Source organism: Columba livia, chromosome 8, assembly GCF_036013475.1.
Source record: "Columba livia isolate bColLiv1 breed racing homer chromosome 8, bColLiv1.pat.W.v2, whole genome shotgun sequence".
Taxonomy (NCBI): Eukaryota; Metazoa; Chordata; class Aves; order Columbiformes; family Columbidae; genus Columba; species Columba livia.
This window is the reverse complement of record NC_088609.1, coordinates 24265858-24289993: the sequence shown is the minus strand read 5'-3', so window position 1 is coordinate 24289993 and position 24136 is coordinate 24265858. Positions and strand designations below refer to the sequence as shown.

The following is a 24136-nucleotide window of genomic DNA, read 5'->3' as shown; positions in this document are numbered from 1 at the left end:
AGGTGAGGAAAGGTGGCAGTGGTGGTGATGGAGTGGTGCAGAGGCAGGAGCAGAAGGGGTGCTTTGGGTGCCATTGTGTGCCACTGGATTGAAGTGTTGGAGGCACTAATGGCCATGGTTGTTAGCCCATGGTGTAGGATACTAACAGCCGCGAGGCAAGATTTGAGAGCAACCTTAAGCCCATTAAGTTATTTTTTATTATTCTTGTTGGTTGTACATAGTTGTGTTGTCTTCAGTATCTCCTTCGGTGAATATATTTTCCTTGAGTATTAAGCCCTGCAGTATTTTATGGCATTTTTTGATTTAACTTGAGATCACTCCACTGCATGTTGAAAGTGAACTTAAATTGCTAATACTAAAGGTCGACGTAATTCACAAGGTTCAGGCAAGTTACTGAATCTGCAAGACACAGCTTCTGATAAGCACCACTCACAGTTTTTTGTGCAGGTTAAATAGCCTTTGCCTAGAAATGCTTTCTTTACCTTTTTTTTTTCTTTTTTAAATTTACTGTGAAATGTATTTGGATTCAGCATATATAGGGCACAAACTTTGATGTTGCAGTTGCTTGTCTTTTTGGATTAATAAGTAACTGTTAAGAAAAATTTACTGTAAATGCTGTTGTAAGCTGAAAAACCTTGGTTTTTCCACAGTGGCAGATTTTTCAGCATAAAATACAAATACGCACTACACTAAAAAAATGGGCTAGACTCTATTTCCTAACTTTGTTCCACTTGTTTTTTAATTTTCAACTTGTTCTCATTAGCGTATCCTCCACTTATTGATCAGTGCAGAATACAGTGAAAGATTGGTTCTGAAGATTATTTAATGTATTAAAAAATCTCCAACTTTCTTTGGAAGCCTGGTCTGTTTTCGACTGTTTTACTTAATTGTTTTGTGCCTTTGTTTTGCTATAAATTTCTTAATGGCTAAGGACAAGTTTCCTTTCTTTGGAATCTCTTACTAGAGCTGATAGTGAACTCTGTGTATATAGATTTGCTTTAATAAATGTTTTTCATACGCAGACTACACCCAACTTAGTCATGCAGCTATAATTTGTATTAGTTTTCTTTCAGTGGGTAATTGTAAGAGTGGGAGTAATTATTTGTATCCAATGAAATTACAACTTCTTGTCTTTTAAAAATGCCAAGCACATCTCTCTTGTTGAACAGTCTCTTATTTACCTGATACTGATCTTTGGTTATGTCTTCATTATCTCAGTGGAAAAGATCCACTTGTGAATTGAAGGATTTTTAGGGGGAAAAACCCCGCATTTACATTGTGTAAGTGATCAAAGACCGCATACAACTTAAAATGCAAGTATTTAGAGCAGTTTTTACAGAAGGAGGTAGACCAGTGCCTGCATATACAGCTTACCATTCTGGTATATGGCTGGTGTATACATATACATGTGACTGATTAATAACTTAAGTAACTTCTATCCAAGCAGCACACATTCCCTTACTGCACAACTCATAAATTATATGTCATTTCTGGTGCTGGTGTGATTCTTAACTAATTCTGGCTGGTTTTGTTTCCCTTTGTTTTTAAAGGATCAGTTTGATAACTTGGACAAGCATACGCAATGGGGCATTGATTTCTTGGAGAAATATGCAAAATTTGTAAAAGAAAGGATAGAAATTGAGCAAAACTATGCAAAACAACTGAGGTAAGGATTTTTTCTTTTTTAAAAAAATCTTAACACTTACTTAGAATTATTGTATCAGATGATGGGCAAATATGAAATGTCATGATTATTGACCATTTTTCATTTACAGACTGAATTAGATCAGTAGTTATTTTCATCACAGCCAATTTCTTCTCTGCCAGTTCAAACCAGAAAATTATCAGTAGGTGTGCGCTTATTTGCTTTCTTGGTTTTTGCCTTCTTCCCTGTGTTCCCAGTCACCCTTCAAATCTTTGAACTAAAAAGGTCTAAGACTTAAATTTTAAGATTCAAAAAGAACCATGGTGATATTTTTCCACTATCAGCATGTTTGTTGCAAAGTGCATTATCCATATCTATGTGTGTGTTTAACCAGCTCCAAGCCTCTGCTACTAATTAATTTCTCATGTTGAATTGGCAAGAGCTACACTACATTGTGTTAAGAAATCTGATTGAGATCATTGAGTACAACGTGAGAAAGCAGCAGATCTTCCTGTCCTTCAAGTACACCCTTTCCGTAGCTGCTCTTGTCCCTTTGGGTGAGACCGTAACCCAACCTTTGTCTTCTCTCCCCAATTTACTTTCTGTTGGTGTCAGTGAAACATCTTTTAGATCCAGTAGGAATTTCTGCTCAGGTATCACACAAGAAGAGCAGCAGCAATGAAATGACAGAGGAGCACATTCTTCAGAATAAAGTAGGATGGATCTTTACCGAAAGGTGCACACAATGCTTCAAGAACAAGATTTAAAATAAGACACTCCTGTGAACTTGGCCTTCTCTGTAATCTGCTGTCTTGAATTCCTTTGGGGATTCGGCTGAAGCTGCTGCCTACCCCTTGTCAGACGGAAACTCATAGTTGCTCCTCCTTCCATCATCTTGTCATTGGCAAACTAGATTGTCAGCAGATAGAGCGTTGAGGAATCCTTGGGCATAAATGCAGTAATGAGGTTCACAGCTGAGGGTATGAGTGTTCTCTGTCTAGGCTGCTCATTTCCTTTTTGATTTCTTCATCAGTGTGTTTGTTTGTTTGTTTGATTCAGTTGTGTATTCACCTCACATAATAATCCATTACTTAACTGAAGGAATTTTTTCTTAAAACGAAGGAAATAAATACCACTTTTCCAAAGCTGATGTAGAAGAACTTCAGGAGGTAAAAGAAGTTTGAAGCATGCACAGCACCAGTTCATGATTTATTTTCAGTTATCTGTTTAAAAATGGAAATGCGTTTTATTTGCACGGATCTATCCAGATGTTTTCCTTAAATAGTATGAACAAATGCCATTTTGCTTAATTGTATTTAAAGGTTCGTTCCACAGCTAGCAAGATGAGACACCACATTATTACTTCAGGATCTGACTGAAAATAGGAAACCTCTGTTCAGCATTTTACTCTTTGGGGTAAAACTATTGATTTTTCTCAAAGTGTCTTTCAAAAACGAAAGAGTTATGTCAAGTACCCCTTCTGTCAGATGACTGGACTGCCAGTCCACATGCAGTAAGTATGACAGTTTTGGGAAGCACAGGTCTTGCTGCACACGTGTTGTACAGCGCATGCACGCACTCCTGCCTGCTGCCAACGAGCGTCTGGACAGCACATACACAAGTGGGTGACTGATTTTCTGCCAGTAGACCAGTTCATGAAGTTCTTTGATCTTCTTGCCTGTGTATTCCTTGTGTGGGGGGTGGAAATTTATTGTTAGTAAGCAGTGAACTGTCTTGTGATAACAACTTGACTGCAGCCATTGATGCTCTTGAGGACATTCACTGTTTTTACCCATGTAAAACAGTCCTGAGGTCCCAGGGGAGATTGAGGTCCAGCAAAATTTTCACCTCCAGAAGCATTAGCTATCCTGCAGCTTGCTCCTGACAAGTTCTGAGGGAGGAGATCTTGGGCATGGGCTGGGGTTTCAGTGAATTTTAATGCTAGCAGCATATGGCCTGTGAGGTAGATATTGATCTCTCTGATAGAAATTTCTAGCTTATAATAATTTTTTCCTTATAACTGAGATTTATTGTGCCATTGTTTAGTAGATGTATAAACAGTACAGTGAGTCATCTGGTAGTTCTGTGGCTCTCGATATTTGGAGGAGAGACCAAGGAAAAACAAGTTCAATGAGGAAGACAGTGCTAGAGATGTATGGTGGTATTTTTTTCTGTCTTGGTTTCAGTGTGGGCTGTGAACGTTCTGTTGAGATTGATGATGATTCTTACTCTCATAGACTTAAACCCAAGGATGAAAACTTGGGTGACTTTTTCATAACAGTTTTCACTAATTGGAGTCTGTGTCCTGGCAGAAATTCATATTCACTTGTGTTTACCCTTGCATGTTGAGAAAATATTTTTTGTATACTGCCACCACTTAGTGATGAGACTTTCTCAGGTGCAACAGCTGCTCTGGGTCTTCTAGGAGATGACAAGTCACGCATGTACATCGTATGAGGAACTGTTAGAGTGAACTCACTATTCTTACTGTATGTAGTTACTGCAGTTTATGGCCGCTGAATAATTCAAAAAATAATAACTTGTGAGAATCCTGTCCAAATGCTGGCTTTAGGTTACAGGTTGTTCCTTGCTGTTGTTGGGTAGGCAGTTCTTGATACTGAGAAGCACATAAGAAAAATTGAAACCATTGAGGAATCCTTGAATGTCTACAGAGGAAAAAAAGTGTCTAGAGAGCTTATGTTGTCTTTGCAATATATTTTGTTTTGAAAAAAAGCAACAATGATTTAATTATTTTAAGCTAATGAAGGAAAATCTTTTGTGTCGTATATGTCTTAACTAGTGTATTGTGGTACCCCAAGGACTGTGAAGTTAATACAGGCAGTTACTGAGGTACAGGATGAGAATCAGGTTAAACATACTGCAACATGCATTGTAGATTAAGAGATTTCATTTAAATTATACGACTGTTTAATTTGTTTTTACTTGGAAAAAAATTAGTATGTGCCAAATTACTGGGCTCTTGGCTTAATTTTGTAATTGAATTCTCAGATGCTGTTTTTGATCAGCGCAGTCACTTAAAAGGGGTGAGGTCAAGGTCTGTTTTGTTTATTTCCACATCATCACACACAAAGTCATTCTGGAGGTTCACTCCCTTTTTGTTCTGTCTGAAGCATTATGACACTCGAGAAGACAGAGGAGTTCCATGTACTGTGATGTTAGGTAGAAATACAAGTTATACCAGCAGTTATAGGTGAAGCTACCGTGTGGAATAAGATTTCTGAATTTGGTCATTTTCTCTGTTGCCAGTTTAAAGAAGAGAGAGATGATTGTTCTTGAACTATTTGAGTGTTTCCCTTCAAAATTGTACGTTGTGATCTCTGGAGATATCTAGTTAATCTTAGGAAATGTGTTTTTCATGTTCCTTCTACATACTATTGTTTATAAGTGGGGTGTTTTTCTAAATACGATATTAATATATGCACATGTCTAGTCGAATGGAGACATATTTACCACATTTTTATATGCGGAAAGTTGGAAACTTTATATAAAATGGGTGTAAGCTCGAATGTGAGGCTGGGGGCACAAATTATCACCATATGTCTTCATTTCTCAAATCTTTCTTCCATTGATTGGAGCTGAGAATTTTCACTGTTGATTATTATCCAGATACGGATGTGGCGGGTTTTTTATAGTGGTGTCTCTGCAAGCCAAAACATACAAATTCTCAACAGTTCCAAGGATATTCAGCTTTATAGGCCCAAATTCTGTGTTACAATTTTTTTAAGAGTCATCTCTTCAGTTAAAACTTTCTCTGATGGCTTGTTAAATGCAGTTCATTGTCATTGTTTTCACCCAGTCCATAATGTTGATAGGCAATCACTGGAGCCATCAGAACCCTATTGAAAGTATTACTTGACCTATAAATTTCAAATGCCTTTAAGTACTAACTGCTTTTTTTAGTAACTTATGAAAGCAGACTTCAAGGCTTGTTCCCAGGCTCCTTTGTAATATGCTGTAGAGGCTGCAGAAGTCTGGTATAAGTAGAGCTGCTGAGCTGCTGCCGTAATACAAATTTTACCATCTTGATGCTGCAGCTCCTGTTCTTTACGTTCTGTGTTAATTGGCTGAAGAAAACTTAGTTTTGAATTGATAAACACAATTTTTGTACAAATGTCATAAAATTTTATGTAGATGCTTAAGTACATGGCTATAAATCTAATTTATTAGCTAGGGTGCTTCTTGACACTTCCGGCTACTTGACTGCGGTATTACTTCTCTTAAAAATCAGTAATAGTAATATTAGTCCAGGTTGGTATCTCACTGGTGTTGACCTGAGATCAATTTATACTGAGAAGAGGGGTTGATAAAATTACAGGAGCAGCACAATTGGATGTGATGGACGAAATCTGCTTCTAGATGGCCGGAAGACAGAGTGTGGTAGACAAAGTTTAAACTGTACTTCCAGAGAGGACTAAAGTGTCATCAATCTACAATTTTATAAGGAAGTACAGAGCAATTTATTCCGTAGATTTGGTTCAGTTCCGATGGTTCTGCAATTACTCTGCAGTTTTCTTCTAAACTATGCCAGATCCATATTTGGGTCCTGAGGATTTGACACATGTTTAGATAAAAATGTTAAAGAATATAATACCACCTTAAAGCGTCAACTGGCTCCTCTTGGAAATAACGCTTCACTCTTCACATCCGCGCTCTTACTAGATGCTTATCAACCTGCCTTGTTCAGAAATTTAAATCTAATTTCTCTGGTTTTCCTAAATGTTGGTGTTCGCTTCTTGGAAAAGCCATTCATACTTCATCATTCCCATGAACACTGGCTTTTTCCTTTGAACCTTCAATTCTGTATTTGCTTGTTGTTTCATATTTATTGACTTTGATTATTGTATCTTGTGCTGGTGGTGTCACAAAGCTGGATGTTCCTGTGATCCTAAAGCAGACGAGACTGACTGATGAAACTGACTTATTAGCAGAAAAGATTATATCATATTTTTGTCTTCCTAGAAATAGTAAACAGTTGCCTTAAAAAAATGAAACCAGAACAAAAACCAGCATACTAGTAAATAGTCTATATTGGTGAGCCTTCTCTCCTGACACTTTAAACTATGTGGTTTTTATTAAGTGGTTTCTTTTATCATTCTTAACACCTGAAAATCTTGCCTTGAAGAGGCTCCTGCGTGGTTGCTTGGCTACAGCATTGGGTGTTTGTTATGCATTTCACCTTTGGAATAACAATAAGGTGAATTTTAGGAGTTTCCTATTCGTTAATAAACACTGAGCAGCAAAGCAGAAATGTAAGGGAAAAAGAAATGTGGGGAAATTGTTAGTAAATAGGGTTATTTTTTTTTTCTTTTACTTGGGTTTATGCATTTTCCAATCAAAATGTCTGTGTTTAATCCCTACCAAGTAGAACGTTACAACAGGCAGTGTATTCCAGTGATAGCGAAAAGAGGCTCTTGTTTTAACTTCAGCGAGAAAGTTCTTCAAAAGTGCCTACAAATTTTGTAGGTTAGTGTTTATTCTGTTTCCCAGTACATGTTGATGTAAAAAGGACTTGACCGTCTTACCACGGTTGTGGTTTCTGGTTGTAGTTGCTGAGAGTAGGGAAAGAGACAAAGGCTCTGAGTTTGCTGTTCCCACACCAACTCCCTGCTCATATTTTGCTGTATGCTTCAGGTCTGAGCATAGTCTCATAACTTGGACCCTTGCACCATAGAGATAATGACTTCCGAATAAATTGATTTGAGAAATTGCACAAGGTTATTATAGATGGAAGCAGGACTAGCACCCTGGTTTTAATGATAAGGTAGTTCGTAGTTCGTAACAACCGAAGCTACACACAGACAGTGGGAATGAGATACAAAACATGCATGTGAGTTTTTGTTTCATAGAATCTTTTCTTACTCCTCCTCTCCTGTTTTTCGGTAGCGTTGGTGGTGTAGCTTGCTTTATGTAGTCCACTCCTTTGCTGCTTTGGGAGTAACTGTTTTGGGCTATATTAGTAATTCATCTAAGATGCAACAGCCAGTTGTCTCAGTTACTACCGGGCAGACAGATGGAAGAACTGTATCCAGAGGCCAGTTAAAAGACAACTGTTGAGGCAGCTCAGCTGGGTTTGCATTGGTTTATACTTAATTTCTGCTTGTGTGAATGTGAAAAATAGTTTCTTTACAAAATATCATCTCTTCACAGAATACAGAAGTTTGAATAAAGTCTTTTTCACCCCAGCTAAAAAGCAGCAGCCTTCTTTACATAATCCAGGTCTACCTCAACGTACTTTGGGAAGTCTCCCCTGACAAGCCCAAGGCAAACTCTCTCTTGAAGAATGATTCCATTGTGTGTACTTGTTTTGTTGGGGTTTTTTGTTTGTTTGTTGTTTTTGTTTGTTTGGGTTTTTTTTCATGGAAGGCATGATTATTTATATCTGTACGAGGGAAGAATGGCCAGCGTTGTGTTGCTTCTGTTTGTGGGTTGTAAAGCAAATGATTGGCATGCCTTGTTTTCTGCTGGGATGTTAATTCACACTTAAAAACACAACTTCGATAGTTACAATGAGCAAGATCATAACAGGCAATCTGGTTCACAGCTTAAACGTTAAGAGCAAGATTTTGATGAAGTGGTTTTCATGTTTGGAAAATACAAACATTTTTTATGGGGGTGGCCATTTGTATTTAAATACTGTTCTATTTGATTTGAGTAGTAGATCTCTCTTTAAATACTGTTTTCTGGTTTTAAAAATGCACAGCAACTGAGATGTTTCTCTTTGACCACAAAAAGCAGAAGGGTTGAGGGTAAACAGCTTGAGAAAAATCCTGTTTTACCTGTTTCTCTTCCGTATGAAAAAAACATTCTTTATTTGCTGTAAAATGACAAACTCTCACAGGGAAAGGAACTGTAGCAGAGTTACAGTGTCAATGTTTCTGTTTCTGACCATTGTGAAAATTGCTAGAATAAAAGAATGAAACCAATTGAGGGTATGAACATCCAGCTACTAGAAATGAGAAGGAAACTTGGAATTTTTTTCCCAAGACTGACAACATGTTTCCTTTTGAATTTAAGAATTTAAAAAAGACCTCGTTGCTGTCAGAAAAACAATATGGTAAGGCAGAATGCCGTGCTGGAAAAATGCGTACTCAGAAATTTAAAGCAAAGGTTGATGTACAGGAAGATCAGAATTTGAAAAATCACTGGACATTGTCTCCTCTTATCCCTCGGTCTGTAAAATTCCGTGGCTTTTTTCATGTTCATCACAGGATTTTGGATATTTGTAGCAATATCTGTAACTGCAAATATTTTGTGGTTGGTGGTGTGAGCAGTGTCTGCCTGTGCTGTTTAAGCTCTAGGGTAGAGTAGGTGACGTGGTTTGTATAATGTTTTTAAGGTGCTGTTCCTGCATTGTGTGAGAAGCCAATGAGCTCATGGCAGTGAAATTGGATTGTGACACTGTGTAACGTGCTGATCCTTGGGTTGTCTTAAGAGATTTTCTTGATTTCTAAAAACCTGATATTTACAACACTGGTGGTAGGGCAAAATGTAGAAATCTTTCCTGAAAAGAGATGGAGCCTCTTCTGCTCTGGAAATATCCTTCTTGAAGATTTGGAGATGCTGTGGTTAAAGCCTTTGACCTGAATGTACGCTCACACATTGGCTTTTTTCTTGTCTGCCACCTGCTTTTGCACGTGTGAAAGGATGTTAAAGAAAGAACTCATTATTTTATGCCTAGTCACTGTGCAATAGAGGTTTTAAAACACTTATATTGTTCTAACTTGAACTTTGACAATGCCACAGATTTCTGCCTTGTGTCATCTAAAGGACCCTTATGACAGAGGGAATAGGTTTGTTTCTTGAAGTCATTAAAAAGAATAACTTGTTCATGCAGTATTCTATGTGTATGTCTCTTCTTCTCAAAAGAGTTTCTGAAATAGCACCTTTTTTTTTTTTTTTTCCTTAATAGAAATCTGGTGAAGAAGTACTGTCCTAAACGTTCACCCAAAGATGAGGAACCCAGGTAAAAATGTGCCTTTCAAGTTCTATGTCTAAGAAACGAGGACTACAGTATACTCTGTCCTTTTATGTTTTTTTTTTTAAGATCAAATATTTAATTGGCTAGGATAACAAAATAATTCTGCTTGGCTTCCTGTAGTTCTGCTGTAGTTCTTAAGCATGAAACCTGAGTTTACATCTGTTAGTATTTTAAAGTAGTAAACTTGGCAGGTTGTACTTGCTCCATTCCAATTAATCTTTAGCTAGCTCAAAGTTTGAAAGTAGAAGTTTAGGATGCTATGTACAGGCTAGTATTCTTTTAATAGAAAAGCAATTAAGTTAGGGGTTTTTTTAATATATATGGAAAAGCAATTTTGTGTCCTTAAGCTGTGTTTTTTGCTTAGTTTAGTAGAGTTTTTCAGTGCATTTGTATGGCAGTACAAATGTAACTATACATTTGTATACTGAGACTTGAGTGCACATAGAATTGTCACGTTTTTGGCAAGAAGAGCTCTTACACTGCTGACTTACTTTGACTCAGGAGACAAAATAAGTGAATGTCTAACTTTGGGGGAGCAATTTGTACTAAACAACGTTATCATTATTTATCCGAGAGGTGCCTCTTTTTCTGTCCATGTCCATAGCCATTTTTTAATTTATTTAGAACGCTGTACTTTTTTTCTTTAGGGATAACTCTTAAGAAGGAAAGGAAGTAGACGGGTTGCAGGCTGCAGCCAGAGCACGTGCTGCGCACAGTGCCCGCGAAGTTGTGCTGGGATTTCCTCTGGCGCTTCCGCCTGCTTAAAGACCCTGGAGTATGGGGAGTGGGATTTTTAGCGCTAGGGTGGCATTTGAATTCCCCAGAGCCAAGCCTATGGAGATGGCAGTATTCCACAGTTAAGAGAGAAAGATGTATATTTTAATGCGGTGCCTGTTGTGTTTTTTTTCCTTTCTTCCCTTCCACACACACTTTCTACCCTTTGCCCCTCCTCTTCCCCCTTTTCAGTGCCAGCCATAGTGGCACCTTACTTCCAGCCAAGAGGTGGGCAGGCAAACAGGCAGCTGTCTCCAGAGCTGACAGCATACTTGTTCTGTAGATCATCCATCGGGATGCATATGAGTGCTATGATTGGCATGTTCCACCCTCAAGACTACCAAGTACATCATCTCTGCAGCAAGTTCAGCCTGCGAGCCTAGGGACGTATGTATCCATTCCCAAGCTCAGGCCTCTCAGTTGGCAGCTTAGGAGGTACCACTATACCACAGGGCTTTCCAGGTAGTATCTTCTTCTTTCTTTTCCATCCACAAAAATCCACGTTCTTATAAAATGTATTTGAAGAGACATTGCAACGTATAGTACTTGCTAGGCTTAATGTAGGCTTTCCCAACTTGCATTACTACTATAATTCAATTAGCTTTAAGATAAGGCTTTACTGTAAAATATGTATGATTTAGTTTTGGGCTTTTTACAAATGTATTCAGGAGTACAGTCCATTTAAAAACTGTCTCACTTTTTGTATATGTATGTTTGTGCGTGTGTGCTTTCCGTCAGGTTTACGTCGTGTATTGCCTTTTTTAACATCCTTAATGAGCTGAATGACTATGCAGGACAACGAGAAGTGGTTGCAGAAGAAATGGGACACAGAGTGTACGGCGAATTGATGAGATATTCTCATGATCTAAAAACGGAGAGGAAAATGGTAATTTCTATATTTTGATTTGATAACAGCACATCAAAATGGGTATGTCTTGTCATGAATTAATATATTTGTTTACCCAATTTAATGAACTTAGCAATAAGTAGGTTTTGTAATACATTGATAAAAACCATATTTCAAGTTTTTATGCATTTTTATGTACTGGTTTACTACAGTTATGAAACCTAAAAATTAAGATCTTGGGAGGCAGTGCTTACTAGTCACTTTTTTGCCAGTGTAATTTTCATCTATGATACTGTTCTTACATGATTAGAAATGTCTTCCAAAGAGATTGGTAACTTGTGGGAGATACTGCACATCATAGTGTGTCAACTAGAGCAGGGACTAACTAATGTTAATAGTACAAAAGAGATATGTAAATTAAACTTATTTGTGGTGTTTTTAGCATCTTCAGGAAGGGCGAAAGGCTCAGCAGTATCTGGACATGTGCTGGAAACAGATGGATAATGTGAGTTTGTGGTGTTGTTTGTTTTCCTATCCATGTATTACTGAATGTCCAAATAAGGCTTAGTAACATCCAAAATACACTTCAATGTGTTTGTAGTGCCCTGCTTAAAACAAACTCCTGTAAACAGCTGCTGTGTGTATGTTTGAGTGGAGCCTTGGCATTTATCCAGCGTAAAGGAATCTGTTGTTAACAGTGGTACAGAGTTCTTTGGTTGCTTCTCCATAGGCTACTTTTTGTTCAGAGAGTAATTAATAATGACAGTTTACTTATATGAAGATGAAATCTTAAGTCACTGCATTTGACTTGAGTTTAGGGGCTTGTCACGTGAGGTCTGTTCAGGAATACCACTGTAGACTATTGTACTTTCCGGAGAGAGAATTACTTTTTATCAGAGAAATGCGGGAAGTGAAATTTCTCTAGAATAGATGACAAGCTCCTTTTTCTTGAGACACATGCTTTTAAAGATGAGAAAATATAAAATTCAACGTAGCGTGTTCAAGATGCATTCTGATATTCTTTAAAATTCATAGAAGGGAACTTGAAAATTTTAGTACACAAGTCCAGGTTTAAGTTTTCTGCCCCCTGACTTTTTTTAGGTTATTGGAGTCAGGCTAGAACATGGACTTGTCTGTAACTAACTGTGGATCTTTGTAATAGATTATTTTTTTTGATTATATGATATTTTATAGCATAATTACAGTTTTGTTGGTACTTCAAGGAAATAGGTTTTAAATAGAAAAGTTGAAAGTTTTTGAGACTTGTTTGCTATGAGAACAACGTATTTACTTGAAGGTACTTAGTGCATTTAAGATATTTAAATGGAAGCTTTCATATTTAGAATTCAAAATTACAAAACCAAAAAGGGGGTAGTGGCTGCTGAAGCAGTAAGTTTGTGGCTTTCCTAGAGCAAAAAGAAATTTGAGAGAGAATGCAGAGAGGCGGAGAAGGCACAGCAAAGCTACGAAAGACTGGACAACGACACTAATGCGACAAAGGCCGATGTTGAGAAGGTAAGAGCTGTGTCATTTGTTCTTTACTCTCTATTATAAAAAACTATTTCCATGGTTATCGTCAGTACTGGAACAGTATTCTTTGAGTGTGTAAAATATGCATGTTTATGTGCAAAATCAAAGTTACAGTAAAGTATAAGAAAGCAGGGAGAGGGAGTCTGCTTTGCTATTCTCGAGATGATGATGTTGAGACGATGTCTGCCTTAAACAGGCAGGCTTACACGTATCGGGTATCCTGTGCTACAGATGTTCAGTCACTTCTGTGCTTCTTAGGACAGCGTTTAAGTGACATGCCGAAGGGAGCTGAAACGCTCATTGCTCTCTCTATATATAACAAATCTGGTCTGTAGACTGTCAGTATATATGAAGTCGCACGTTCTGTTTATTTCAATTACAAGGATGACTTGTGGTTAGTTGTTTTGCATAGTCAGTCAAATAAATTAAAATAATGCTGTTTGTCATTAAAAAGCACAAGACACGTTTGAACTGATAACACTTTCCTGCTAGGCTAAGCAACAGTTAAACCTGCGCACACACATGGCTGACGAAAACAAAAATGAATATGCTGCACAGCTACAGAATTTTAATGGAGAACAGCACAAGCACTACTACATTGTCATTCCTCAGATTTACAAGGTAAAATAATTAACAGAGAAAGAATATCTGATCTTCTTTAAGGGAAGAGGTAGCTTTTCAAATTTAAAACTTAAATTGAGATTTTAGTGGATAATTCTATCAAGAAATTAGCATAATCTTGATAACAACCTGTGTTTTATCCTGAGACTGTTTATGGTCATTATGCTCAGACTTGTACTGAAAATATTCTGTCGCATTTTCTGTGAAGATCTTATGTTTTATAGACTCTTTGTTTAAATATTGCTGAAAAGGTATGGCAAAATAAACATTTGAGACATCTGGGTGCTTAACAAAATAGAACTTAATTAAGTTAAAAATCAAGTCCTTTCAGACATAGACTTAAGATGCCCAGAACAGTAATTACAAGGAGTTGATAGTCATTGATTTTAAATATTATGTAAATATTATGTAAAGGACAGGACTTGCCTTATTCTTTTTAAAAAGACATGTACTGTGCCTACAGTACTACACTGTGGTGACCACAGTAACTGTGCACAGCAGGACTGGGGAAAAATCTGCAAATAACAACTTTATTTTCTCTTACTGTGTGCTTGCAGCAACTCCAAGAAATGGATGAAAGAAGGACTATCAAACTTAGTGAATGTTACAAAGGCTTTGCTGACTCTGAACGCAAGGTTATTCCAATTATCTCTAAATGTTTAGAAGGGATGATCCTTGCAGCAAAATCAGTTGATGAACACAGAGTAAGTAGCATCATGTGACTTTTTAAAGGCGCATGCGCTATTTAACTGGTATGGAAGCTCTGGAGAGGGGAAAGACGGACTTACCCCCTACATTTAACTTTCTGTTGTCAAGTATTTGTCTGCTTGAAAAGTGTTGTGACTTCAGTTTTAGCCTAAATGGTCACTTCCACTTTCAGTGTCTTTTCTCTTCCTGTTTTATTGCTTTCTCATAATCTGAAGATCTTTGATGCTTTCTCACTGTTTGATGGCAGCTATTGGCACATCTTTCTTATTCCTTCTAATATGGGTTCTTCCCTATCATCTCTTACTGCGTCTAGTTTCTTAGTGTTACCTTCATTTCAGTGCTAAGTTGAAGGATGAGGTGGTAGTGTAGTAGTTTGGCCCTAAAGCATGTCCTGTTGAAATTTGTGATAACCCTTGGGGAGTATTTGCTGGATTCTGAATAGCACGGTATGCTTTGATTTACACTCATGGTAACACTGCTGAGAAAATAGAACATACGTTAACTTGATCTATCCAAAAGCGTGCATCTGGAGCGCGCTCTCGCTTCCCGTCTGTGCATCGCTGCAGTTGAAGGGAAAATGCATGTCTGCATGGTTTTTTCTCTCTGGTTCTGGGTGGGTTTGCTCGTTTTGCTTTTTAAACTCAATGTTCTATGTTTAGGACTCTCAACTAGTGATAGACTGCTTCAAATCTGGCTTTGAACCTCCTGGAGATTTTCCATTTGAAGATTACAGTCAGAATATTTACAGAACTATCTCTGATGGAACCATCAGTACACCAAAGCAGGAAGGAATGAGAATTGATTCAAAAACTACCATGGGCAAGGCTAAAGGAAAGCTGTGGCTATTCGGAAAGAAGCCAAAGGTAAAAATAAAGAAATTACTGTTCAGAAAATCAAAATGTGAAGATCTAGAGTGCATGGCAGCAGCAATTTATTTTAAAATAACCTTGCCTGCCACTGTCTATTAAAATACGTGTAAGGATATCTGAAGGTTTCAGTAGGGTTGGGTAGTTATCTTAAAATTCACGCTCTCACTGGGGGAGGTTTTCCACTTTTTCTTGTAGTGATTTGTGTCTGGGAATGTTTATAATAGTTATTTGCCATTTCTGTAATGTTTTTAAGTTTCTGTAAAGACTTTCTGCAATTACATAGAAAAGGGACTAATTGTGAATGTAAAAGTAAGGGGAGGGGGAATATGCTCTGGAAGCAGACAGACTTCACATCTCCTATATACTACAAAACATACTACAGAATGCAATCCCCTTCTGAATGTCACATTTTGTAGATTTTTACATATGGGAGTGTTGTATAGATTTTCATTATACCTGCTGCTAGTTTTCAAAACTTCTGAGGTTTGTCTGAGAATATTACATTTCTAATACCTCATTGATAAAATATACTGTTGAAGGTCCATACAGGTAAATGTCCCAGAAGAAATACCACTATGGAATAGGTAAAAATAATCCTATGCCCAAGAAAAAAAATGAAAGCAGAGAAAATTACTTCTTTGTTGTATTATTATATGAGTTTGAAGTAACACTTTCTGGGCAAGATGCCTTCATGGATCAACAAAAAAGATTATTGAGATATGCATTAGCTATATAAATTAATAATGATGCATATACATATTTAAATTTTATGCTAGGTCTTTATTTAGTATTGGAGCATATCAGTGAGTCATTTTAATGATTCCCACAAATTTCTGTGAGGTTATTTTAATGCTCCAAGTCAGTTTCTGCCATTTATTATAGGAAATCATTCGTAGAGGTTGTTAGTGGTAGGATTTATTTTCCACTTGACAGGATTCCAAGAAAGCAGATCTTCAGAGAAAAAAAAAGATATAGCTGGTACTTTATTCCCTCCTCAGTTATATTATGTAACTGCAGCTGTGTGCTAAGAAGAAAACTGATTCTTTACTTTTCATGCAGTGTAATTAATGATCGATGATAGTTTAAATGTATTAATGCATTAGAATATTTATTGCATTTGGCTGCAGAGGTGGGCGAGATTCAGCCTGTTCTGAAATTAAATCGTGGTTACCAGCTGGACAAGATGACATCGTTCTGAGAATTTTGGAGAGGGAAGCTCTGAAAATGTGTGTTGGTTTTCAAGCTGGACCTCGGCATTTACTGTTGTACGAAATTCCCCGGTGTGATGGCAGCTGAATAAACCTGGCAGGGCTTCCCCTTCCTCTTTCTTTTTCCCAGTTTGCTCACTTTGTATGTAGCATTCAAAGAGTCAGTCAGCCTTACTGTTTCCTGTATGGAACCACAGATACACATACATGTATATGTACCACGTGCATCTCTTCCTTAAGGACCTGGAGGAAATGGAAGATTATGTCCCTTTTTATCCCCTGTTTTTGGGCCAGATGAAAGAATGCTCTACAAAACAGCAGCTGGGAGCAAAATACTTATCGGGAGATACATATTTAATTCCAAATACTATTTACAGGTTTTAAAAGATACTCTTAAATTAGCTAATATAAAAATATGCTGATTTATTGTAGGTGGGGTAGTCGTAGTGGCCTTTAGTCCTTTGTTTAGCTGAAGCTATGGCTGGTCTTGACTTCCACATTACATTTCCCTATTTTTTGATGTTGTCAAATCTGTAAGTCTTTTGGAAAGAGAATGAGTTGTGCAGCAGAAGACATAGAAAACTCAAACTGGGAAAAAGCAGCAGAGGTGTGAGAGGCAAAAAACGAGGGAAGCGTTTTGGAAAAAAGAGTGGAAGATAGTAGGGGAAGTTCTTGTGATGACACTGGTTAAGATCGCCATGCAGCCAGCATGTCAGTCCAGCTTGAGTACACACATCAGGTATAGGTTTTGGTTTAGGCATTTGTTTCAGGTTAGCTGGTCGGTCATCACAGTGGAGAGCGGGAATGCAGAAGCTGCCAGAACAGCTGTGACTGAAGTTGGGCAAAGCAGAACTTCGTGTTCTAAGAAAAGAGACGGGCAGCCTTGGGGCTCTTGTTAGGATCTTGTGCAAGTGTTGAGTCCAAAGCATTCTGAATAGTCCTTCATTCTCTGCACCAACCTGTAACTCTGAAGATTAATTAATGGCAGAAACCTTTTAAAACGAATGCAGTTATAGTGTAAATGTGTCTGGAACGTTACAAGCTGTTTCTGTGTTGGATGGAAATTTTATTTTTGTAAGACAGAATTTTCATTTTAAACTCACTTGGAACATTTGGCTTATTTATTGCTTTCTTTATTTCCACATTAGCCACAGTCCCCACCCCTAACCCCTACTAGTTTATACACATCCAGTACTCCTAATGGGTCCCAGTATCCCATATTCTCCATTGAACCAGTGCATTATTGCATGAATGACATAAAAACAGGGAAGCCCAGAATTCCTTCTTTCAGAAGCCTCAAAAGAGGGGTAAGTTTGATAACAAGTTGAAATGCATGATGGGCTATGAACAGTGTGTTTGTGATGTGGCTTTTCTAATGCTCCTCACCCTCATTATAAGGCTACTTTGTTAAAAATAACACTTCAGCTACAAGGTCACTGTTAGGATACTTTGTTTCTTATTATACAGAACTTACCAACAGGTTAATAATAGAATAAAATAGAAATACACTACACTCCAAATACTTGTGCCTAAAAGGAAGGTTTTATAAAGAGGGTGCTCAGCATGTATTTGATACCTTTCTTCATTGTTGTTCACACTCACAAATGTTTTCCTACCATCATGTAACATATTTTTGCAGTAATTTATCATTGGGTATATAGTCACCACAAAGATTATCTGACACATCGGGTGTCTATTTGCTGACTTTTAATTGAAATAATAGTAGTTGTTTACAAGACACTGAACTAAGAAGGGAAAAATTTCATTTCTTTTGTACATCAAATGCTACAGCACATGGTGCTTGCAGATTTTGAAATACTGTTTTTTGAAACATCATAATTTTAATGTATTTTCTGATTAATAAATTGTTCTTGTTTGTCCAAGGTCCTTTTGGGTAAAATAATTGAAAAATTAATACCAAATGCCACCTTCTGAGATTTATCAATTCATTTACTAATTTATAGTGGCATATTCTGCAAAAAGAATTTGTTTGGAAGACAAAGAGGAATGTTAAGTGGTTTCCTATCAACATCTATAGCACTAGTGATAAATGTACTGGCACTTCCTTTTTATGTCATTGAAACACAGGCCGCCCAGTTTATGTACATTTTATGATATTTATTGATCCAAGTAATGAGATAATTGGATGCATTTGATTATATATAATTCATTATTTTCTGATGTTTGAAAATGATATTGACTTGCTGTCTCATGTGTACCAAGAGTGGCTCACTACTATTGACGTAGTGTGGAGATCAAAGTACAACGATGTTATATTGCAGTAAGTTAATGATTTAGAGGCTCCCTTGCTGTCATTCTGAAATATAATGAGTTACACTTAAAACTTACTTTCCTTCTCATTAGGTCATGTTGTGGGATCTTATCTCAGGCCCCTAGATATCTTGGAAATACCCTTTCTACCACCACCATTTTTTAGAAAACTCTTATGGTCCTCTACATAATGATTGAGGACAGTTTTTACTTTCCCTTTCTGAGTCACTTATTTCATAATTTGTCCTGGTCATAAAGATAATGTTCTTCTTTAGTACTCAGTGAGGAACTCTCTGGATTAGGTAGTTGTTGAAATGGCACAGGTCTTGATCAAACCTCCTTTTTGTTGATCACTAAATGTATTGACGCCTTGTAATACCAGGAGTTCTATAACCTCTGGCTGAAGCAAAAGATCATCTCCTAACAGCTACAGAATGCTAATGGAAAATGAAACTGTATTTTTATTTAATTTTTTTATTCTTGCAGTTCCTTGTTCATGTCGCAAAAGTTAATGGATTTAGTATAGTAGTATTCCATAAAATTAGCAAGGATCACTAGTATCTTACAGATCTGGAGTAACTCAAATATCCCACAATATCAAAAACTTAATATCTGTAAATCTTCAGGATGAACATCTGATTTTTATATATTTTTGAAATTCTTTGCTAGCGTTTTAGCAGACATCACATTATCACATATCAAGTGCTTTTTGACTTAAATATATACTCTAATTCTAATAGATGTGTTTAATCTCATTGATCAGTCTTGATAATGTATCTTTATTCAGTGCTTAATAGTTGCTAGTACCTGATGGTGGTTTCCACAGTTTTGTCCCTGGAAAATCACGTCTAAGTGATATTGCCATGCAGAACTACCAAATGGTATTTAATTCGCTGCTGCTTCTACCGAGATTTATCCATGAGTTGGTACCGACCAGACAGGAACCGCCCTGCTTAGTCTGTTTAACGTGCCCTGTGCAAGATGTCACTGAAGGCACTGGAGATGACAGAACCAGCCTGTCCTCAATCTGGGCTTCGTGTGCTCTAGAATAGGTTACTGAACAAAGGCTTTGCGAGCGCTGCTGTTACACACTGCTGCTCATCCTTTGAAATGTTAACGTTTCCAGACAGTGCTCACGAGATATCTTTGCTCGGTGACACCTGATACATAAATAGATGCATTGTCAGCAATGATATGTAAACCTTACTTCTGTTTTCTTGGAAGAATCGTTCTAAAGGGAACAAGAAGTTTATAGCCATTTTACATCTTTGGACTTTATTGAGGTTTCTACCAAAGGATCATTTGTCAAGGTGCTTTATTTCCTCATTGCTAGAAATGCTGATTTTGTGTGTGCCCCAGTCCCTAACAACTGCTGAGGGTCATAAATATGTTGGAGATTTCTATCTCCTAAGTTTCTTGGTGTTTCTCTGGAAAGGGTTATCCTAAGTCATTGAAAAGATGCTAGATCTTCTAAATGCTGTGAATGTTAAGCCCAAGATATGATATCTGGAATTCCATGTTTTATTTGCTTCCTCGTAAGGATAAAGTCTTTACTCTTTAAATGTCTTTATTTTTATCTGGACTAAAACATTGCTAGGATAGCAGCTGTTTTCACAAAGTAAAATTACTAACTTCTAAACTTGAAAATGATCTTTGTTTATTCTAGTTCTCCTGTGATAATAAATACATTGTAAAAATTAGGTTTGTAAAAGTGGTGGTAGTGCACTGATAGCTATAATGAACTGAATATTTGCATATGGCTGACCAGTCCTTCATCATCATCTACTTCTGCTCTTTTGTGCAGTGTTGGCTGTGTGTTTGTTTCTCCTCCTACTATAGAAGTTCTTTAGCATATTATTCGAAACACTAACATTCAAAACCAGTTTAATGAAGTTGTGTATTAGAATTCCTAAGTTAAACTACCCATTATCACCTAGTAATTTTTAAATCAGTAATTCTTAAAGCAGCATTTCTGACTATTGTATTTTGCTTTTGTGCTCACAGTAAATATAATTTTATAAATTAAAATTTTAATCATTAAGTAATATTTTAAAGATACATTTTCGGCATTAATCATTTTGTAACTGGTCATTGCATGTGAATAATTTCCCGTTTCTTTCTGTTTTCAAATGAACTGTGCAGTGGTCGGTGAAGATGGTAAGCCCGTGTGCTGATCTGTCTGCTGTACTTCTGCTAAGATAGCATGAAAGTTATCTTATGACAGTGTTGCCATATCATAACTGCTTGAAGTCAGGTGCTGAAATACATCTTCAGATTTTTCCACTCATATGCGCAGTCTTCTTAATCATCCATACTTAATGTAAAATAATTAGACTTGCAATCTGGCTGCAACTGAGTCTGTCATGTTTGAATTTTAGGGGTGACCAGTATTCACGAGTTGATCTTGGTGGAAATACTTGGTGATTTCTCTTTGCAGGGAAATTGATAAGGCAGCATAAAATAGGTATATGAAAAGATTACAAAAAATCTGCAAAGGAGAAATATTGAATACTGCAAAATTCACTCACTTGAATTCAACCAAAACATCACAGGGTGGGGATGATCCTGTATCCTTAGAAATATTAGAAAGCTGTTACATTAAATGAAAACCACACCTTAATTAATATCATTGTTTTGCAGAGTAAGTCAGTAAAAATTCAGGAAAAGACCTCTGTTCTTCTGATGATTGCTGTAGGATACTCTGGTTTTAACAGTCCTGTAAGGAAGAATGCTGCAGAGGATGTGATTGTCTTTTTGTTTCTTTGTAGTATGTAAAAGCACCTGAAAGGATTTAAATTATTTTTCTTCCTCCAGAAGGAAACACTTCTGCTTTATTTTGGAAACATCCTATCTTGATTTCCCTCCTTTTGTGTTGTGTTGTATTCTCTTCTTTAAAAGCAGTGAGATTATGATTTTACAAGTGCAAAAGAAACAAAAAGTTGAGGGGCAAGAGGAGCTTGAGAGGAAGAGGGGGTGTTAGAGACTTGGCAGCTCAGCCTAAGGCTGCTCCTGGCAGCATCTTGACTGTCCAGTCCGTTTTGCCTCCACAGGGGGCACTGTGAGGGCAAGTGGGTTTCTTGTGCTGAAACCAACTTTCTTAGGCAATGAGGACACAAAGAATGTAACTTAGCTCCCTGCTAGTGAGACATGTACCACAGTTCCTTCTTAACACCGCTTGTGTCTGTCACCCTGAGGGGAAGACTTTTCATAACGAAGTTACAATGTATGTAAAAATGTCTTCCCATGCTTTTCGCACCCAGGTCCTTCATCCTGTTTATAATCTTGGCACAAGTTTGCAATCAAACCTTTGCAGGTTTGGACTCATAACAATAAGTGGTGTGGGGTTTGTTTGTTTTGTGTTTGGGGTTTTTTTGGTGTTGTTGTTTAATAAAAAATTTAAGAAGTTTGAAAGGAGGAGGTTGTTTTCCCCATGGAAATGTCATTTTTTATAATGAAAAAGATGAATTGGAATATTTGAGCAAGTTTTCATTGAGACTAGTGAATTTAATGTTAATGTTGTAAAGGCTTTTCCTGTGTTCTATGAACTAGTTTTACTTGAGGTAAAATGCATCAGAACTTCGTAAGAACTTTGCAGTGTCTTTGCGAGTAAGATTGCTGAATTTCTGGGAGAGAACTATAATGCTACTGTGGAATGAGGATCCAAAATGTAGTAGTTTTCTTTTGATAGCATCCAAATTGCCATAGAATACACACTCCAGAGACAGAATCAGTTATATATATGTTATGGTTATATACACATCTTAGATTTTTTTTTTTCCTGAAATTGCTCCATAGTAATTAAATTCTGTACTTTCTGAACCTGCTTTAAGTGCAGTGGATGCAATAGTAGGTACATAGCTCACCTTTCAGAAAAATCGTTAAGTCTACAAATTTTGACTGACATTGGTGAGCCAACTGCTACAGGAGGCAGAAAGAACCTTGAATGAGTGAGTACCATCTGGCAGCAAGAACATGCATTTATTCTGTTGTGGCCCTTTATAGAGCTGTGTGTCAAGTAGAGGTTTTCAGAAGGTCCATCCTGCTTCCAGTGAACTCTGTCCGTCTGTGGGGTATGTCAGTTCAGCTGCCCTGATAGTGCGTGTCGCCTGTTCAATAGTATTTCTACCTGCAGGGCCCTGCACTAGAAGACTTCAGCCATCTCCCTCCAGAACAAAGACGCAAGAAACTGCAACAGAGAATTGATGAACTCAACAGAGAACTACAGAAGGAAACAGACCAAAAGTGAGTGCATTTTTTGTGCATTTTTTGGAGTTTTGTGGTGGTTCTTTCTCTGTTTATTTTTAAGTTCCCTACCTAAGCCAACAGTGCTGCTAGTCCAGGCTATTACAAAGCATTTTTTGGTTCATGGTTTATTGTATGTAGGATCTGTTAGCGGCACTTCCTTCTGCATTACTGTAATACGCATTTTGATGCTGTCATTGCACAGGAAATATCGGATCTAAAAGCATGCATTAGAAAAAAAAATCAGTGCCTAGGTCTGTTGAGCAAGAGGGCTGCAACTTAGAGAAGAACACTATTAATATTTAGGGAGTTGTGTATAAGAAGCAGTATGGGGAAACAGTATTGAGACTGGATGGAGAAGAGTCAACAGCCGGAGTCCTTGTGTGCAACAAAAGAAAGGAAGGCAAAGTGCTGAGGTGACAGAATGGGAAAAGGATTGAGGTGTGGTGTGGGAAGCAGTAGTACTTCATGTCTGTGTGTAGCATCTAAACATGGGTCAGGATCTCACACACATAAACATTAATTTTAATGAATCAGTAGAGAGGAATGTAATTTTTATACTTATTGATGGGTTTTGTATGTTTTCAGAGATGCTCTCATCAAAATGAAGGATGTTTATGAGAAAAATCCCCAGATGGGCGATCCAAGCAGTTTGCAACCAAAATTAACTGAGACTATGAGCAACATGGACCGTCTTCGGATGGAAATACACAAGAATGAGGTTAGAGTCTAAAACAATTCTGTGGAAAATGTAAATGAGTGCTAAAATTGTAGTTTGTTTTATGGGTTAAAAGACCCAGAAAAATGATTTAAGAAAGTACTCCTGATACACTTTTGGTCAGGTGCCATATTTTCAAGTGTGTTCATCTAGCTAGAATAAGGATGAACACTATTAAAGCTGTAAACTGTTTAGAAGAATTTCTTATTAATCACTTATTTTGAAGTTCACGTGCGAGTGAAGATTATTCTTTTTCCTTAACATTAGTATGAAGTAGAGGCTAAGCATGAGGGATAGGTTCATAGTTCATGTGAAGTAATTATGAGCTTTCAGATGTGAATGCAGCCTCTGCGTGGCTGTGCACTGACAAGTAAAGTGCACGCAGTTAAGTGCATTTGTTAAATGGTGTTTACTGGTTTAGAATAGTTTTATTTGACACCAATATTTGTCTTTTTTTTCCCCAAGGCCTGGCTCTCTGAAGTTGAAGGTAAAGTCGCAGCCAGAAGCGACAGGCGGCACAGCAGTGATATCAACCACCTTGTAACACAGGGCAGAGAGAGGTCACTTCTCTATCTCTACTGCTTTTATATCTTATGCTACTGTCAGTCCATCACTTTGATATGATAGTTAACTGTAGGTGATGGTTGTTACCTAACTACTGAAAGTTTATGTCCTTCTAAAGGGAAGTATTACTGGTACTGAAT

The 24136-nt window shown here is 37.3% G+C and overlaps 1 protein-coding gene across 10 annotated transcripts in view; it reads left to right on the top strand.

The window, feature by feature from the left end:
* The window catches only part of FNBP1L (formin binding protein 1 like), a 58422-nt gene that overhangs the window by 29979 nt on the left and 4307 nt on the right, over window positions 1-24136 (top strand). For 5 of the 10 annotated variants that reach the window (XM_065071140.1, XM_065071139.1, XM_065071141.1 and 2 more), the window contains 13 exons: window positions 1551-1666; window positions 9576-9629; window positions 11157-11304; window positions 11708-11770; window positions 12676-12780; window positions 13288-13416; window positions 13974-14120; window positions 14784-14987; window positions 17350-17508; window positions 20615-20629; window positions 22605-22714; window positions 23303-23435; window positions 23898-23992. In XM_065071140.1, the coding sequence (XP_064927212.1) occupies window positions 1551-1666; window positions 9576-9629; window positions 11157-11304; window positions 11708-11770; window positions 12676-12780; window positions 13288-13416; window positions 13974-14120; window positions 14784-14987; window positions 17350-17508; window positions 20615-20629; window positions 22605-22714; window positions 23303-23435; window positions 23898-23992 (1478 nt within the window). The remainder of the gene's footprint in view (window positions 1-1550; window positions 1667-9575; window positions 9630-11156; window positions 11305-11707; window positions 11771-12675; window positions 12781-13287; window positions 13417-13973; window positions 14121-14783; window positions 14988-17349; window positions 17509-20614; window positions 20630-22604; window positions 22715-23302; window positions 23436-23897; window positions 23993-24136) is intronic. The other 5 variants (XM_065071143.1, XM_065071142.1, XM_065071145.1 and 2 more) reach the window with 2 other exon arrangements.